The sequence below is a fragment of the Rattus norvegicus genome, chromosome 8 (assembly GCF_021556685.1).
Source record: "Rattus norvegicus strain SHRSP/BbbUtx chromosome 8, alternate assembly SHRSP_T2T, whole genome shotgun sequence".
NCBI lineage: Eukaryota > Metazoa > Chordata > Mammalia > Rodentia > Muridae > Rattus > Rattus norvegicus.
In genome coordinates, this window is record NC_141541.1 from 63,044,189 (window position 1) to 63,062,409 (window position 18,221).

Consider the following 18,221-nt stretch of genomic DNA (forward strand, 5'->3'; position numbering starts at 1 on the left):
CAGGTGATAAATATATTTGTTAGAAATCAAAGAGAGAAGTAAAAAGGAAAAATACCACTTAAAAGGGTGGATAGTCCCCTCAGAGTCAGTCCAGGACACACCCAAACACCAAATTCTCAGCACAAAGGAGATTTTATACCCAGAGGGGCAAGCAGATGGGGAGGCTACAAAGGCAGGTGGCGGTGGCAGCAGCAAGAAGCAAGCAGGGTTTTTTTGTTTTGTTTTGTTTTGTTGCAGGAGTGGATTTTTAAGGAGAAAAGGGAGATCTGTGCTAGGATGAGTTGGTAAATCTTGATTAGATATGTTAGCCAGATAATGAATTTTGATTGATGAACCTTGGTGTTTAGTCTCAGGAATTGAGTCAGTGGCAAGTAGGGGAATTGATCTTGGGAACCAGCTTTAAGAAGATAGTTTAATGGTTTTTAGCAAGGAAGAAGGAAAGATGAAAGACAAAACCTGTCAGCGCCCATGCTTGCCTGCCGTGCTCGGGACTGTGAGAGCCTTTCACTTGTCCCTTACCATCATCACACAGTCTGGTGTCTGTGGAGCCGGTGGTCGTTGGGAATATTTTATCACCAAGGCACTTGGAAGTCAAGCGCATGGTCCGTAACCTCAGGACGGGAAACCAAGTCACAGTGGGGACACTGTTAGAGTGGTGTGAGGGAGTACCCAGTTCTCATGAACCATGTTCAGTTCAGAAAAGAGTAAAAAAATAATGCAAGTTGGATAATTTAATTGAGCATCTTTAATCCCAGCACCTGGGAGACAGAGGCAGGGGGATCTCTGTGAGTATGTGGCCAGCCTGGTCTACAGAGGTAGTTCTAGGACATACAGGGCTACAGAGAAACCTTGTATTGGGGAGCAGTGAGGAGAATTGAACAAATTGTCTTGATTCAGGTTTTGCAGAGTTATTGGGTCTACAATATGCAGGTTAATTTTCTGTGAAGCTTAAGATAAACAACTTTTACATTTCTTTCTTAGTTAAGTGATGATAGTGTAATTTTGGAAAATAATATTTTTACATAAATTATCAGTCCTTATTAAAAGCCTCATAAATTTTAGATTTTTTTATTTTGCCTTTAGAACAGCAGCTAAAGTAATTTAGAGGCTTATGTTTGTAATCTTATTTTGGAATTACTGTCAGGGATTCTTCTTAGGTGTGTGCTTTGAGAAGTTGAGAGTTGAATGATGTACTCCCACTAGAGTGTCTCCTTACCCTTTTGGGACCTTCAATGAGCTGTTAGAGTAACGGCATCCTAATGTTTTAGAGCCTTTCAAGTGGAAACACGTGGATTTTTTAAAAGTGGCTTTATACAGTTCTAGTTATAATAGAGGAGCTTTCTAATATTGAGTGATAAATACTTTTGATCTAGTACAGATCTTGTAGATACGTAAGCTCTTGTAAGACTTAAAGTCAGTACAAATCATGCTACCAGTGAACTTTAATGTTTAAAACTGTGAAATTAATGTGCTGCTGGCAAAACAGTAATTTTACTGTGATAACAGAAATAAAGAGATAAGACTTGTCCTTTCTCTATAAATATACTATCCAGTCATGTTTCACTTTTCAAATGCAGGTTTGAAATAGTTGGCTATGGATGTTCAACGTGTGTAGGAAATACAGCACCTTTATCAGAAGCAATTTTGAATGCAGTAAAACAGGTAAAATGTGACTTAGCACATCTAGGTGTGTTTTTATTGTTTTTGTTTTTAATAAGGATACTTCAATATCTACTTAAGCATCAGGGTTAAGAAATAGAAGCTAATTTTAAAAAGTAGACATACTTATGAGTGGGATTGTGAGCTTCTTTGAAAGTTGCCCCAACTCGTTTTAACTGTATCTTGTTAGTGAATTACAGACAGTGTACATCAATGTGTATGTTGATATTTATACTTGAAACTCTTGGGAAGAGTAACTTGTGGATCCTAAAGTAATACAAAGAATTACTTCTACATTTTAAAAATAATTCCTTAGTAATATAAGGAACTACTAAAGTATAAGAATGGTAGTTCTGTACTTAAAAGTTAATGAAATGTTTTTTGTTTGTCTGGCTCTCAGAACTATATTTTTTGAGACAAATTTTATAATTGTGTGAGTATATATAAGTTCTTGAATCAAGTATATTTGTTTTCCCCCCTTAGGGTGATTTGGTTACCTGTGGAGTTTTATCTGGAAACAAAAATTTCGAAGGTCGTCTTTGTGATTGTGTCCGTGCTAATTATCTCGCCTCTCCACCCTTAGTGGTGGCTTACGCCATAGCAGGCACAGTGAATATAGATTTCCAGACAGAGCCATTAGGTGTGTTTTCCTATATATTATCTGTATGTTTATATGTATACTTGTGTGCACTTTTTCCCAGAAGTTGTTAAAACAGATTCTTGATGTGAAAGAAAACACGCAGTGCTTGTTACTCCCTTACACCGTCCATTTTTCTGCTATTAATGTGTCTGCTGATGTGAAGAAAGAAGATGCAGATGCAGTTGGCGTGCAGTACTTAAACCTGAAACACACCCTGTTCTAAATCAGTTACTTGATTTCCGTGACTATTCTTTGAAAAGATAAGAAAGCTTTGAGGTGTTGGTTTTCCATTGTTGTTTTAATATGTGTACTGAATATTGAAATTTTGATCAGGTACTGACTCTACAGGCAAGAACATTTACCTGCATGACATTTGGCCTAGTCGAGAAGAAGTTCATCAGATAGAAGAAGAACATGTTATTTTGTCCATGTTTAAAGCACTGAAAGAGAAAGTAGAGGTAAGAGTCTTGTGGGACTTTATTCATTTTTAGCTCGTTTCTTTATTTTGAAGTAAGGTCTCACTCATACTAAGTGGGACCTCACTCCTTACAGGCCACGCTAACCTGTGACCTCAGCAATCAGCCCTTTCAGTTCTGGGATTTCAGGCATGATCCATGATTCTTGAGTTTTAGACAGAATAAAAATGTAAAATTTTGAATGTACAGTTTTTATGACTGAGTTTTTTTTAAAAAAACCTGTGTGTGTAAGTGTGTGTGTGTGTGTGTGTGTGTGTGTGTGTGTGTGTGTGTGTGTGTGTGTAAGTGTAAAACTATTAACAATGGTGGTGACAGACCTTTAATCCCAGCACTCGAGACAAAAAGCAAAAGAACTCTTGAGTTCTGCCAGCCTGGGCTACACAGTGTGAACTTTGGGGTGGAGGTGTTCTTGATGACATTTTCATGTTTGTGTCAACTGTACTCCTTTATTGCTCTCTCTTGTCCCCACTATTTCCTGCTGGATTCCTTCCTCTTCCCAAACAGTATCCCTTCTGCATTCACATGTATGTGTGTTCAGGCAAGCATTTAAAAATTTTTCGCATGTGAATGGTGTGAGTGTGTGTGTGTTCATGTGTATGAATATGGGCCTGTGCATACCATGGCATGTGTGGAGGTCAGAGTACAACCTTGGGTGTTAGTCTTCACCTTCTACTGTATTGGAGAAAGGTTCTCGTCTTGCCACTGCTGCCAGCCTAGCTGATCCACAGCTTCTAAGTATTCTCTTACCTCTACCTCCCATTTTATCCAAAGACTGATTTGCAGCCTTATATCCTGCTTACATGGCTTCTCGGAGCTCAAACTCAGAAACACTGTGTCAAGAGATTTACACCCATTAATCCTCTCCCTACTCATAGTTCTGCCTTCTCTCTTATAGCTTTAAACATGGGCAGTATAACATACTCTTCTATGCGATGAACTTCTCAGCTAGAATGTCATAACGTTTGGGACATATTTTATTTTGAAATCTACATTACACATATTACACATAAGAGAAAAATACAATATCTGTATTTCTGAGTCTGGCTTATTTTTCTTAACATAATAATACTCTCTAGCTTCATTTCTTAAAAATGTCAGTTTGTTTCTCTTGGGTGCTCCCCACCACCTACCCCCCCCACCTCTCTCCACCACCTACCCCTCTCTCTCTATCTCCCTCCCCCCCACACAGAGAGAGAGAGAGAGAGAGAGAGAGAGAGAGAAAGAGAGAGAGAGAGAGATTCTACATGTGTGATATTTATCTTTGTTTCACCCCTTCCACATGGTCTTCTTCCTACTATTATATTTAAATCTAGATTCTCCAAGTAAGAGATTTTTATGTTTTTCTGAGTCTGGCTCATTTCACTTAACATGATGATCATCAGTCCATCTATTCTCAGACAAATAGCTCTTTTTTTTTTTTTAATTCCTGAATAAAAGTACTACTGTTATATAAAACATTTTCTTCATCTGTTGATGGGCATTGAGGCTAGTTCTATAAATTGGCTAGCTATTATTGTTTCTGTAATTCTGCAAATGTCTGGTGAATTCATAATTTTTGATGTCACTTTATATCTGGAATTGCTAGTTATGAGGAGAAAGACCTAGAATATTCTCACTGATTTTGAGTTACTTTATGAAGTATTTATCATTCCTATTCAAATAGTTTAAAAAAAAATCAAAGTAAGTAAGAGCAAACAATTAATGCTTACTGTCACTAAAATCCTGGCCATGACAGGAAGCAGTGTCTTTTTAAGACTTTTCCTTTGTTTACAAATGAGCAGATACATCTATACAGTCTTTTGTGTTCAAAGTGTTGTATAAACTAGAGTATTCTGAAAATGCCTGTGTGGCAACTGCTAATTGAACAAAGAGCATTCTATCACAGAAAGACAGCGAACTGTAGAAAAAAATAATTAGCCAGCTTTGCAGATTCCTGTGATCCCAGCACTTGGAAAGCTGAGACAGGAGGAAAATCACAAGTTCAAGGCTGGCTTGGATTCCATCATGAGTTGGTTTTAGGACAACCTGAGTTACAGTAGGAGACTGTTTCAGAAAGAATGCTGGGTGCAGTGATACACATCTTTAATCACAGCATTGAAGGGACCAGGAACAGGCAGTTCACTATGAGTTAGAGGCCATCCTGGGCTATCTACTAGGGAGTTAGTTACAGGCCAGCCAAGACTACATAGCAAGACTCTGTCTCCAGAAAAAAAAAAGAAAGAAGAAAGTGATTAGGTAAATAATTGTATATTATGCTAAATGTATATAGAGAAAAGAAAATTTGAATAAGGATTAGTTGTTCAAATTTTGGAAAGCATGTTAGACGGTTTTGTTTTGAAGGCACCTCTTTTTGTAAATCAGACCAACATTAACTTTTGTTACCTGCATTAGCTTCCTGGGTGCTAGAACATACTACTATGTCTTGCTCACATTGCTGTTTTACACAAGATGGTTGTATTTAGTTTTACTTTTTGTATGTATGAGTATTTGCCTTTGTATATGTTCCTATACTATGTGTGTGCCTGGTGCTTGCAAAACTGGAGTTACAGGTGGTTGTTAGGACCTGACATGTGAATGCTTAGAATTGAACTTGGGTCCTCTGAAAGAGCATCAGTGCCCTTAACCTCTGAGTCATCTCTCCAACCCACTATTGTGAAAGGAGAGTGTTAGGGAAGGTAGAGAAAGGTGTTAGTAGACTAGACCATTGATGTAGTAGTGGAGACTGAAGAGAAATGGTTTGCTGCTGCTGTTATTTAAATTCCATTTAAAGACAAAACTAACAGGTGGTGATAAGGGACAAATACATTGAAAAAAATAAAACATTTCTGTGTGATATCTCAAAAGATTGATGACATACCTTACATACTCTATCGTTTTGTTGTGTGAGTATACATATTACTCATACATGTCTTTATGAGTTATTTAGTTTAAGAGTAGAGTGACTCGGGGGCTGGAGAGATGGCTCAGTGGTAAAGATCACTGACTGCTCTTCCAGAGGTCCTGAGTTCAATTCCCGGCAACCACATGGTGACTCAACAACCATCTGTAATGAGATCTGATGGCCTCTCACATAAAATAAATAAAATCTTTAAAAAAAAAAAAAGAGAGAGTAGAGTGACTCTATGAAGTTTTATATTTGTTTGCATTGAAACTTAACACTCAAAATTGCTCCTGAAAATTCGATGGGTTGAAAGTTTTAAAGCAAGTCTATTCTGAACAAAAATGTCATGATTTTTCAGTTGGATATGGTTTTTTTCTTTCACTCTTACCTAAGTAGTATTATTGTAGATATTTTTAAAGTCTCTTTTTTCTGAGATATTTTTTCGGTCCATTCTTCAAACCATATTTGCAGATGGGAAATAAACGGTGGAATTCCTTAGACGCTCCAGATTCAGTGTTGTTTCCATGGGATGTTAAGTCTACTTACATCAGATGCCCTTCATTTTTTGATAAACTTGTAAGTACTGGTGTATTGTTTGATCTTTTAAAGATCAATTTTTTAAAAAAAGGGCTGGGAGAGAGAGAGTTCGTTCAGTGTTTTCAATTTTTTCTTTTTAGACCAAAGAACCAGCTGCATCCCAGCCTATTGAAAATGCCCATGTCCTGTTGTACTTGGGAGACTCTGTCACTACAGACCACATATCACCTGCTGGAAGCATTGCTAGGAGCAGTGCTGCTGCTAAGTACTTGACAAACAGAGGGTATGTATGTGTGCATGCATGCATGTGTGATGCATGTATGTGTTCATGTCTCTGGGGTGTCGCTTTACCTTCTTCCTCTGTTACTAAGAGGCTTTTCTTATGGTCCTATTCCTATATCCAGTAAGTACATGCTCTCTTAGGGATATTATTGTTGGCACATTTGTCTTTAGCAAGAATTAAGTAGCAGCTTGACCCCCTTTCCTTACAGTGTTATAAATTGAAGTCACTATTTTTAATTTACCTTTATTCAAACTAACAAGTAAATGAAGCTTTTAAAATCTAAAGAAATAACTGATTAATAAAAGCTTAGTTTGACACACCAAGTAGAGCCTGACCATTTGGTTCTAACCAGCTTCCTATCATTAAATTGTAGCAAATGTGTGCTTCATGGCACTATAAAATATGCATCAGTGAGGCCAGGATTGGTATGTATCAATATCAAGACTGAAAGGATCAAATTTGAATAGTCTAAATATATAGGAGGTATATTATTTTAAAGATGTTTTACTTGTGTACGTGTGTATGCACCCATGTTTGTGTATGCATCATGTATGTACTGCCCATGGAGGCAGGAAGAGGCTTTTGAACCCCTTGGAGCTGGAGTTGTGAGCTGCCTGACATGAGTTCCATAAACTGAATTCAGATTCCCTGCAGGAACAGCAAGCAGTTTAAATTACTGAGCCAAAGAGATACAAACTTAACACTAGAAAGGCATTGTCATTTCTATGTTAAAAAATACGGAGTTGTGGGGTTGGGGATTTAGCTCAGTGGTAGAGCGCTTGCCTAGCGAGTGCAAGGCCCTGGGTTCGGTCCCCAGCTCCAAAAAAAAGAAAAAAGAAAAAGAAGAGAAAAAAAAAATACGGAGTTGTTATCACTAAAGAACTGTGTTGGTGTCAGGAAGTTGATTTGTAGTGTTGATTAACTTTTGGACATTATTTGTTGATTGAGCAATTCAAATGGCAAGATTTTTATTGAAATGCTTTATAATAATTGAATCTATGAAGCTTGATTTGACAAAAATACTATAGGTTTTTTTTTCTTTTTTTTTCTTTTTTTTCGGAGCTGGGGACCGAACCCAGGGCCTTGTGCTTGCTAGGCAAGCGCTCTACCACTGAGCTAAATCCCCAACCCCAATACTATAGTTTTTATTACAAAGTTTCCTCCTAATACAATTTACTGCATTTCTATTTAGTGTGTGTAAACATCCAAGGCAGTTCTCTGCATGTACCCTGGGAATCCATAGGCCTGGCAGCAAGTGCCTTGACCTGAGCCATCTTGCTGGTGTTGCCTCCAAATATTTTTTAGCTATGATTTCTATTCTGGTCATAATAGTAATTATCCTCCACAGAGAAAATCAGTTACCACCTCCTTTAAATATATAGTTTCGCATTATTTCTTTTAATCTAGTGTTTTCATTGCTTTAGAATCTTCTGAAAGTTCAGATATCCAGAGTCTGGCTATACTAGTGTTTCTCAACCTGTGGGTCATGAGCCCTTTTGGGGTTGAACAACCTTTTCACAGTGGTTATATACATATCAGATATTTCCTTTATGATTCACAACAGTAGCAGTATTACAGTTATGAAGTAGCAACAAAATAATTTTATGGTTGGAGGTCACCAGAACATGAGGAACTGTGTTAAAGCATCATAGAGCTTTAGGAAGGTTGAAAACCACCAGTCAATATCATTCTATCATGAAGTAAAAAGTTTTTTTAAGTGTATAAGTTCAGAGTATTGAAGCTTCTGTATAAAAGATCAAATGCAGCTGATAAAAATAAAGTTATTGATTGGCAAGAATTTTTGTTCAGAAATTTCTGGCCTCTAAAACTTCTGAGCGTGGTAGTTGCTTACATGGTAGATTGAGTCTAGAGTATTGCAAATTTGAAACCAGCCTTGGCTTTATATCTAAGTCCTTGCCTTTTCAAGAAAATAGAGTGAGATCTGAGATTTGCCTCAGATTATTAAGGGTGATTAGCTAAGAAACTGTTTATAGATGAGTGATAAACTCGATAAACTCATGTGTAGTTGCTCTCTACTTACTGTGCTAGCTTGAGATTATCTAAAGTTGCGGGGATGGACTACAGCCTTTAACAGATTTTACAACTCAGTAATGTTATCGGTTTCTACTTGACATGAAAACCATCCTTCATAACTTTTATAGCCTTACTCCCCGAGAGTTCAACTCTTATGGAGCCCGAAGAGGTAATGATGCTGTGATGACAAGAGGCACGTTTGCAAACATCAAGCTTTTTAATAAGTTTATTGGGAAGCCAGCTCCCAAAACAATTCATTTTCCATCAGGACAGACGGTAAGGATGTATACAAAAGTGCCTTGGCCATTGCTCACTGGGTCACCTTCTGTATTAAGTGTTTTTTTGTCTGTTTAATCCGTAGCTCGATGTATTTGAAGCTGCAGAATTATACCAAAAAGAAGGTATCCCACTGATAATTTTAGCAGGAAAAAAATATGGTTCAGGAAATTCAAGAGACTGGGCTGCGAAAGGACCCTATTTGCTGGTATGGATTCTGAATTTTATATTCTTGAATTTAATTTTTGTACACATGGAGTGACCCGTGGCTCCAATTGCATGTGTAGCAGAAGATGGCCTTGTTGGACATCAGTGGGAGAAGAGGCCCTTGGTCCTGGGAAGGCTCGATCCCCCAGTGTAGGGGAATGCCAGGGTGGGGAAGCAGGAGTGGGTATGGAGGTGAGGGAGTGCTCATAGAAGCAGGGGGAGGGAGGATGGGATAGGGGGTTTATGGGTAGGAAACCAGGAAAGGGAATAACATTTGAAATGTAAATAAAGAAAATGTCCAATAAAAGAAAAGAAAAAAAACTTAATTTTTAATGTTCTTTTTTGTCAATAACATATCAAAGTTTATTTGGCTTATTTGGGATTTTTAATATTATTTGAATCACACATTTATGAGTTTTGTTTTTATTGATCTTAGGTGATATTTTAAATTTCTATTTTTATTTTGCTACTCTGAATTTGATTAAACCTCAATTTATTTTATTATATTTTATTTTATTTTATTTTATTTTATTTTGCATAAGGAAGTCTGTGTGGAAGCAGTGAAGAGAGAAGAGTCCATCCTAAACTAGCTCTCACTTATAACAATGCCTCCTTTTCACTTAAGCTCTATCAAGAGACTCAGGTGGCCCAATTTAACACCCCTTGACCAAATAAGAAACCTGTCTATTTGTATTTTCTCTGAGGCTATTCAGTTTCTCCAAGGACAATAACTTATACAGGAGGCACAGGTTAGCTCCATCCCTGTTTGCAGTCTGGTTTCTCAGGCCATGTGTTATCCCTGTCTCCTGTCATATGTACCCCCCACCCCAAAACCCCAGTGTGCCTCAGTTTATATCTTTCCTTCTCAGTAGGGGTTTTAGACTCCCAGTGAGTGAAAGTTGATTGAGTTGTTTTTAAAATGTTATGTTTGAGCTAGGCGTGTAACACGTCTTTAATCTCAGCACTCTGGAGGTGGAGGCAAGAGGATCTCTATGAGTTTGAGGATAGCCTGGTTTACATAGTTCCAGGCCAGTTATGTGTAAGTACAGGGTAAACATAAGGTAGTTGAGCAAGTATATTGTATATTTGTACAGTTCAGATTTTGGAGGAAGAAAGAAGATAAAGAATTGTATGATTAAGGGGGGCGGGGGGGATGTCCTAAAATGCTTCTGAGACAGTATTTTTTTTTTCAAGTGGAGAAGCCAGGTCTGGAAGCTCTAGTTCAGTGGCGCTTAACCCTTCTAATACTGTTAAGGTGACCCTAGCGATAAAATTTTCATTGCTGTCTCGTAAGCATAATTTTGCTACTGTTATGAATCATAATGTAAATATCTATTTTTTGATGGCCTTAGGTAACCCCTGTGAAAGCAGGTTGAGAACCACTGCTCTAGCTCATTTTCTTTAGACAATAAACATTTGCCAAATTAGACTAGGACTAAATCTAGAGGTCTCACTGTAGCTTATTAATTCTCCAATATTTGAGGACCTTACACTTTTAAGTCTCAAAACTTAAGTTCTATTTGCAGATTGTCTCAGACCTTAATAGTGATAGCACTGTCTCTTGATTCCAGTTTATCAGTCTGCCAAGTTAGTTAACCTTTTTATTTTTACTTTTTGTTGTTTTTTGAGTGCTGGCTGTCCTGGAACTCACTCTATAGACCAGGCTGGCCTCGAACTTAGAGATTCACCTGCCTTTGCCTCCAGAATGCTGAGATTAGAGGTGGCCTCTTAATAAAGAGCAATCTATAAAAGGTTTCTGTAGATACCTTATACAGCTCAAATCTCAGTAATGGGATATTCCATCAAAAACTGTACAAAGGGGGTTGGGGATTTAGCTCAGTGGTAGAGCGCTTGCCTAGGAAGCGCAAGGCCCTGAGTTCGGTCCCCAGCTCCGGAAAAAAAAAAAAAAGAACCAAAAAAAAAAAAAAAAAAACTGTACAAAGCCCAAAGTAGATATTTTTTTTTTTATAGTATTCACTATAAGGCAGACATAGTGGTACACCCTATAAACACAGTACACTGAGGCCAGAGATCAGGAAGGTTGCCATGAATGAAGCTAGTTTAGGCTATAAATCAAGATCTAATCATCATCATCCAAGGGCCTATAATAATAATAATAATAATAATAGTAGTAGTAGTAGTAGTAGTAGTAGTAGTAGCAGCAGCAGCAGCTCAAAATCATGAAAAGAAATAAAATGTACATTTATTACAGGGTGTAAAGGCTGTTTTGGCTGAAAGCTATGAAAAGATACACAAAGATCATTTGATTGGAATTGGTATAGCACCACTTGAGTTCCTCCCAGGAGAAAATGCAGATTCCTTGGGCCTCTCCGGCAGAGAAGTATTTTCTTTATCATTTCCTGAAGAACTCTTTCCTGGAATTACGTTAAATATAAAGGTATTTCAAAGATTCCCAAATACTCAAGGAGAATTGTTTCTAATTGCATGCTAATGTCAGTACATATAAGCTGTAGCTCTTTCCTGTTAGTTTGTGTATTAATACATCCATGTTGTCTGAGGACAGTAGAAGGAACTGGCCTTAAAACAAAAGGATGCTTGGCAGAGAATTGAGGTTCCACTTATATGTGCCGGGTTTTTAGCTCTTTCTGTTTTGATCAAAATATGCCCCAGGCATTACTCAGTTCCAAAGAGAAACAAAAGTTCACCACTCAAAGTTGGAGTAAGATTTTATAACTAAGGGAACAAAGGAAAGGACAGTAGCACTATATGTAATAGACGTATTCTAAGTGGATAGTGAGTGTAAGCGGTGAGTGATGGCTTTCACAGGGAAGCACAGTCTAAGTCGTGCTGTAGACTTGCACAGGCTGATAGTTGCATTCAGTATCAGAGATCAAAATACTTGTTTTTCTGCTCTCATTGGGAGGGGGAGCTCATGTTTTCAAATAGAAGTGTATTGGGCAATCAAAATTTGAGAAATTAGAATCAAGAAAATGTGGCAAGAAATCAGGTAGTGAATGTGACTACAAATGATGTTAACCAAACACTTTGAGGCTCCGACTCACAGGACATCTTTTTGTTTGTTTAAAGACGAGCACTGGCAAAGAGTTCAGCGTGATTGCAGCATTTGAAAATGATGTGGAGATAACTTTGTACAAACATGGAGGATTGTTAAACTTTGTGGCTCGAAAATTCTTATAGTATCTACTCCCCATGGTATCTTTCATGGCTGGTAACTGCAAAGCCTTCTTCTGTGCTGGACCCAGGAATCATTGCCATGGAACTGCAGATGATTTCAGTATACTTCTCTCCTCCATGGATGTAAATGATAACGAATCAACGTAGTGACTAAAATGAAATCTTGATTTTAAATAATATACGAATGGTGCTATTAACATTGCTAAAATCAACGTGTGAAGTGTGTTGTGGAAGAGACCTGTAAGTATGGGGGGTATATTTTATGAGAACATTTTGTAAATAAAGACAGAATTTGAACTTGTGTTGAAGATTCATATGAATAGCCGTTCTAAAGCTGTTTGTTTTGTTTTGCACCTTTAAAACTGGACTACTGTTTGTTGGTTTAAGAATAGCAAGTTGATTTAGAAGAAGCCAGACTAGATCCTAAAATTATGGAAATGGGTACCTGATTTAGAAATGAATTTTTAAATGTTTTTCTTTCCAGAATTGAATTGGACACAATTGGCATTTCCAGTTTGTAATGTAAGTCAGGTTTGGCCTTAGTCTCAATACATCTGCAAGGCATAGAACCTGCCCCAGATCACAGTCCCTCTGACCAGCCAAAATGTCCTCCATGTCTGCAGATAAATGACTGTAAAATACAGCTGATTGTGTGGTACCGTGTATTAGTAAGAATATATTTCCTGTGGTATAGCCCTGTAATTTTTTCAGTAACTTGCCACTATGACCCACTCACAAGCCCAAATACTGGTGTATTAATTTGGACTAGATTTTGCTCATTTTACATGACTGTAACTCCTGTAACCTCAATTAGGAATCACTAGCTGACATTCCACACTCCTTTTATGACTGCTGGAAACAATTTGAGTCAAACTCTAGATTTCCTTTAGACTTATAAATTATCCATCCATAGTTATGGCTATGGATATGCACCCCTAAGGGTTTTGGTTTGATTTTTGTTTTTTTTAACAGTCCTTTAAGTTGACTCCTTGCTATTTGGGTCTTTCTTTTATCTGGGAAACATCACTGTGTTAATTTCATTATTATTTGTTTTTTTAATTAAAATTGACCCTAAAGATAAGACAGTTGGTGGTCACTGCTGTTTGTGTGTGTGTGTGTGTCATGTGTCTGCAGTTGCATTATCTTTTACACCACATCACATGCTTCCATGTTTAACATCATTTTTAAAAGGCCGGAAATTAATTTTAGAAAGCCCTATGCCTCTTTTTAATTAAGAAGTTAAACGTAGCAGCAAAAAGTTAAGCGTAGTGATTTTTTTAAAATTTTTTTTATCTGATCTGTTCTTGTGCATTGCACAAAATGAAAAGTACTTGTTTTATGCTAAACATAAAGAACTACCAAACCAGTGAGTGAAGAGAGCTGAGGACTTTTCACACAGGATCAGTCGTACAGTCTTCAAAATATTTTTCAAATATGTACTTAGTTGGACTAGAGTCTGACAAAACTAGTCTCTTTAGTAAATGTTTTCTTCGCTACTTTGAAACCATACTGTGTTCTGGTAGATGCCATGTATTTGTCTGCACATATATGTTAATCTGTGGAAGCCTGAATCAGGAATGGAGAATTTACAAGTTGAGTATTAAAATACTGGTACATGCTTTAAAAAAATGGTAATTCCAGATGTATATATGGGGGAAAAAAATCTGTCATATTTTGAAGGTATACTTTGCCTGTAGTCTGAGCTGCAGGTGTGGACATAAATGTCTGAAAATGGTAAACTCGCTATGAATCAAACATTAATTATTAATCAAACATTTCCAATACAGTAATGGTATAGAAATTGCATTTCAGGAACAAATTCAAGGTTCTCTTAATATCTCACCTAGAAACAGTGACCTAAACTCTTGATAAGCATGGTTTTAAATGGGGGAAGGAAATTAAGCACATGTTCCAATGTGTGCATCTTGTGATTCTGCCTCCAGCCAAATAATGCAAAAATGTGGCACCTGTTTTTGTTACTTTTTTGTTGACTATTTTTAGTATTTTTTGTTATTTTCTAAAAATTACCAATATTTGGAGAAAGAAAGTGAACACAAAAAAAAAGTCAGTATTTTGGATGCAGCACAGTTACCAACAGCAGCATTTTAGTCTCTTAAGAGCAGTGTGCTCCGGCTGTTGTGTGCCTTACTTGTGCTGCTCATACAGATGAAGGAAAGGAGAGGCCTCCAGACACCGAACTGCCATTGTTAGTTACTCCTTGAAGGTTCTCAAGATGGCAAGTACCTGTTAGTACCTGATGAGAGAGAGGCACAGCATCTCCTCACCACACTGCTTGGATTTTTCACTGGTATTGTCCTAAAAGCTGTAAAGCTAAGAGCTCAGCCAGAGTCAGTTATTTGCTTATATGGTGACAATGTAGTGTCCATCCCTCTTCTCCATGGTGACAGGATGAGGAAAATTGACGTTTTTCAGAGCCTTTTGCCTTTGAGTCTAGAGAGAAGATATTAAGGTACTGGATAATGATAATGTATTTGATTTGGGGAGTAAAAAAGGAGAAGGAAGTGAACTTTGGCTCTTTTTCATTGGGGTCTTTTCCCCTTCAAGGTGACTGTGCTGATTTGTTTTGTTTTTGTTTGTTTTATCAATTTTATGCATTATATGTGACTGTAAAACCATATATATCTCTTAAGTAACTACAAATCATTGTTATTTAAAGCCAACAAAATAGCATAACAGTTTTAAGTTCAATAATGTTAAGTATTGTATAGAAATATATTGGAGGTAAAGTTCAGTTATGAAATTGTGTATATGTTATTGATGCTGTAAATTATTTTTAATAAAGAAAATTGTATTATCACATTGGCTAGTCGTATTTTATAGTAACTCAGAATAAAGCATGACTTAAATGGAATGCTATCCAAAAATCTCTCATCAAGTGTGTTCCGTAATCAGATTTTGTTCATTCCCAACATAACATCCAGGATGGTTAATCTTACTACTATATCTCTAAGTTCCTTTCAGTGCTAAGATTAATGAGAATCAGAAGTCTGAAATATGGTTAGTATCCACTTAAGAAACAGTAAATGAATTTAATTCAGGGAGTATCACATTGGATAGTCAAGTTATGGAGATAGTTTAGTATGAAACAGTAATCTGACCTAAATCAGGATCTTCTGTACAAACACAGTCAGGCAGATTAACATTCTAGTGATGGAGTGTCCTACCAGGTGATCCACTCTAACACTGAAGTTTGGATGTTTAAAAACTGTATTTCACCAAGCTTAGTGATGCATACAATTTCTGTGCTTAGAAGGCTGAGGCAGGATTGGTTGAGTTGAAAGGCAGTCTGAGTTAAAGCCAAGGCTACTATGGTAAACACAATTTTTTTTTTCAAACTGAAGTTTCCTGTTTGTAGCTTACATTCATTGAATCTCTTTCTTCCTAATCTGCCTGTTCCTCATTTGTGTGATTCATTTGAATACATATTTACTAAATAAAGTGGACCTACTAGAGATGGCATATCACCTTCATACCTTATGTCTTTTGTTACAGTCATTGTTAACATTTAGGACAGAATTGGAGAGCTCAGTGATAGGAATTGTGTATTACAGGAGGAGATGGCCTTAGTGTAGGATAGTGGTGGTGTATGATCTGGAACCTTCACACTATAGGTCCTGCTAATGGTGTCACTCACTCCTCAGGTGCAATTTCACTGATTGCTTTCCCAAAGCAGTTCATGCACTCCTAGGAGCTAGGACCACAGCTCGCTCTCTCCTACAGTTTTGTAAATATGGTCAGCTCCTAATGATTAGAAAGGATAGTCCAAGGGTTGGGGTTTAGGCATTGGTTTAAAACTCGGCATCCAAAAGTTAAAAAGGTCACAATTACAGATTCTAGGAAAATATCATAAAAGCAAATACCAATGTAGGCACATCCTGATAGTTTGAATATCCAGTCTTCAGACCAAGAGCGGCCTTCACATATTTACCACTTGATACCAGTTTTGCTTCCTAATTATAAGTTACTGCTAGTTTTACTATTTTATATTTTTGGTTGTGAGCCTCGCCTTTTTTTTTTTTTTTCTTTTCTTTTTTTTCGGAGCTGGGGACCGAACCCAGGGCCTTGCGCTTGCTAGGCAAGCGCTCTACCACTGAGCTAAATCCCCAACCCCGTGAGCCTCACCTTTAACAGCTGAGCCATTTCTCCAGTGGTCTTACTATTTTAATGAAAGTTGGGGTAACTGCTGGACTAGGTTCAGGATATGGTTAGCCCACATAGCATTTCAGTCAGTGGCAGAACCACATGTAACTGGCTCCTTGCATTGACATTTGCACAGTGAGATTTCCAAAGATACATTTCACAGAATGTCCCATCAGCAGCTTATTAGTACTTGAAAACTAGATCATCTATTAAAAAAAAAGCAGATATACACGTCATCCTCACCGTCTGTTCATATGGCACCTGAATTTTATGTGTCCTTTGTGTGTTGGCACTATACTTTGAACATCAATATCAGAAATATGAAGCTACAAGATTGAGCCAGTAAGATGGCTCAGTGGGTAAAGGGTTCTTGCTTGACAAGCCTGGCCATACAACTTCAATCTCCAGAGCCATGTAAAGGCAAGGGGAAGAACTCCCTCCCTCCCCATGCATGTATATGCTTACACAAAGTATTTTTAATATTTTTTTAAAACTACAAGGTCATGTTTCCTAGAACACGTTTTATGCTGAGGTTGAACCCAAGGAGTTAGACACCGAACCCTACTCAGTATAAGATCGAGTATTTAATTCCCGAAAATTGTTTTACACACACACACACACACACACACACACACGGTTTGGCAGCATACATTAGGAACCTTAAAAGAACCGTCCTAAAGATTTTGAAGTACACAAAAACTGGCAAGGTGTACACATAGCACTTGAAGGTGGCAATAGGATAAGGAGTCTAGCCTGGACTATATGAGACGGTCTAGACCTAAAACTTAACCTGTATAAAAGTTTGTGTAGGAAGGTGTCCTTAAAAGTGGGAAAGTGTCTACTTAAAGTGGAAACAGCAAGTTACAGAAAGCATTTTCTCTCTCTCCTGTGTAATAGGGTTTTCTTATGTAGCCCAGGCTGCTTCAGAATCCTGCTTCAACCTCTCAAGTTGCACACCTATCACTATACCGTGCAGTACAGCTTCGAAAAGTGTCCAGGGATGTCTGAGGAAGTGGCTCAGTGGGTGAGAGTACTTGCTTCCCAAACATGAAGACCTGAGTTCAGATTCACAGAACCCATACTAAAAAAGCCAGATTAGTATTTGTGCACGTATCTGCCACCCTAGTGCTGAGTCAGAGGGTGATGGGACAAAAGGATCACTAGACCTTTCTCTGCCTGTCCAGTTGGAAAAAAAAAAAAATGAACTCAGAGACCCCGTCTCAAGAGGAAAAAAAGCACAGATCCATTACTGGAAGAGACTGAAGATCCCCTTCATCAGTGTGTGTGCATTGGCACATACATGCATACCACATATACACACACGTATGCAAACAGAATGTCCAAGGAGTGGAAACAGGTATCAACCAAAGAAGGCAATTGTGCATTCTGTTGCCCTGTGCCTTCAGTTTTCACAATTTCAGCGTTCAGTCATTCTCTCTTTTTTCCAGCCCACGAAGAGAAAGAAAATGGATCAGTAGCAGTCGACTAGTGAGAGAAGGTGTGGAGAATTGAGACATTGACTGCAGAGTGGCCTCAGAAAGCAAACATTCTGTTTCTGGTTCCAGGAGACTCAAGCCAAAGTCACCAACATCAGAAAGTGCAGAAAGGTTGTCCCTACTTGAAGAGTAGAAAAGAAATACGCTGGGCAGTGGTGAGGCATTTAACCCTGCACTCCAGAGGCAGAAGCAGGTGTTCCAGGCCGGGCTGGTCTTCAGATGGAGTTCCAGGATAGCCATGGCTACACAGAGAAATTGTTCCAAACTTCCCCACCTCCTCCCAATCCCCACAAAAACAAACAAACAAACAAAAACACACAAAAAAAACAAAAGAAAAAATATATATAAGCACCGTATGTCTAAAGGGGGAAAGTCAGTTTCTCATTAAGATAGGTGTTGATGGGGATTGAAGAGA

The 18,221-nt window shown here is 37.8% G+C and overlaps 1 protein-coding gene across 2 annotated transcripts in view; it reads left to right on the top strand.

Moving 5' to 3' along the window:
* Ireb2 (iron responsive element binding protein 2) overlaps positions 1-14,967 on the top strand; it is a 46,642-nt gene extending 31,675 nt beyond the window's left edge. Inside the window, exons 14-23 of one of the 2 annotated variants that reach the window (XR_015626946.1) lie at positions 1,578-1,662; positions 2,143-2,299; positions 2,633-2,757; positions 6,128-6,232; positions 6,334-6,476; positions 8,639-8,786; positions 8,872-8,994; positions 11,206-11,391; positions 12,042-12,389; positions 12,634-14,967. Coding sequence is in view for 1 of the 2 variants with exons in the window: in NM_022863.2 (NP_074054.2) it covers positions 1,578-1,662; positions 2,143-2,299; positions 2,633-2,757; positions 6,128-6,232; positions 6,334-6,476; positions 8,639-8,786; positions 8,872-8,994; positions 11,206-11,391; positions 12,042-12,152 (1,183 nt within the window). In the remaining variant the exon portion in view is untranslated. 2 annotated transcript variants of the gene reach the window in all.
* Positions 14,968-18,221: the final 3,254 nt, after the last annotated feature.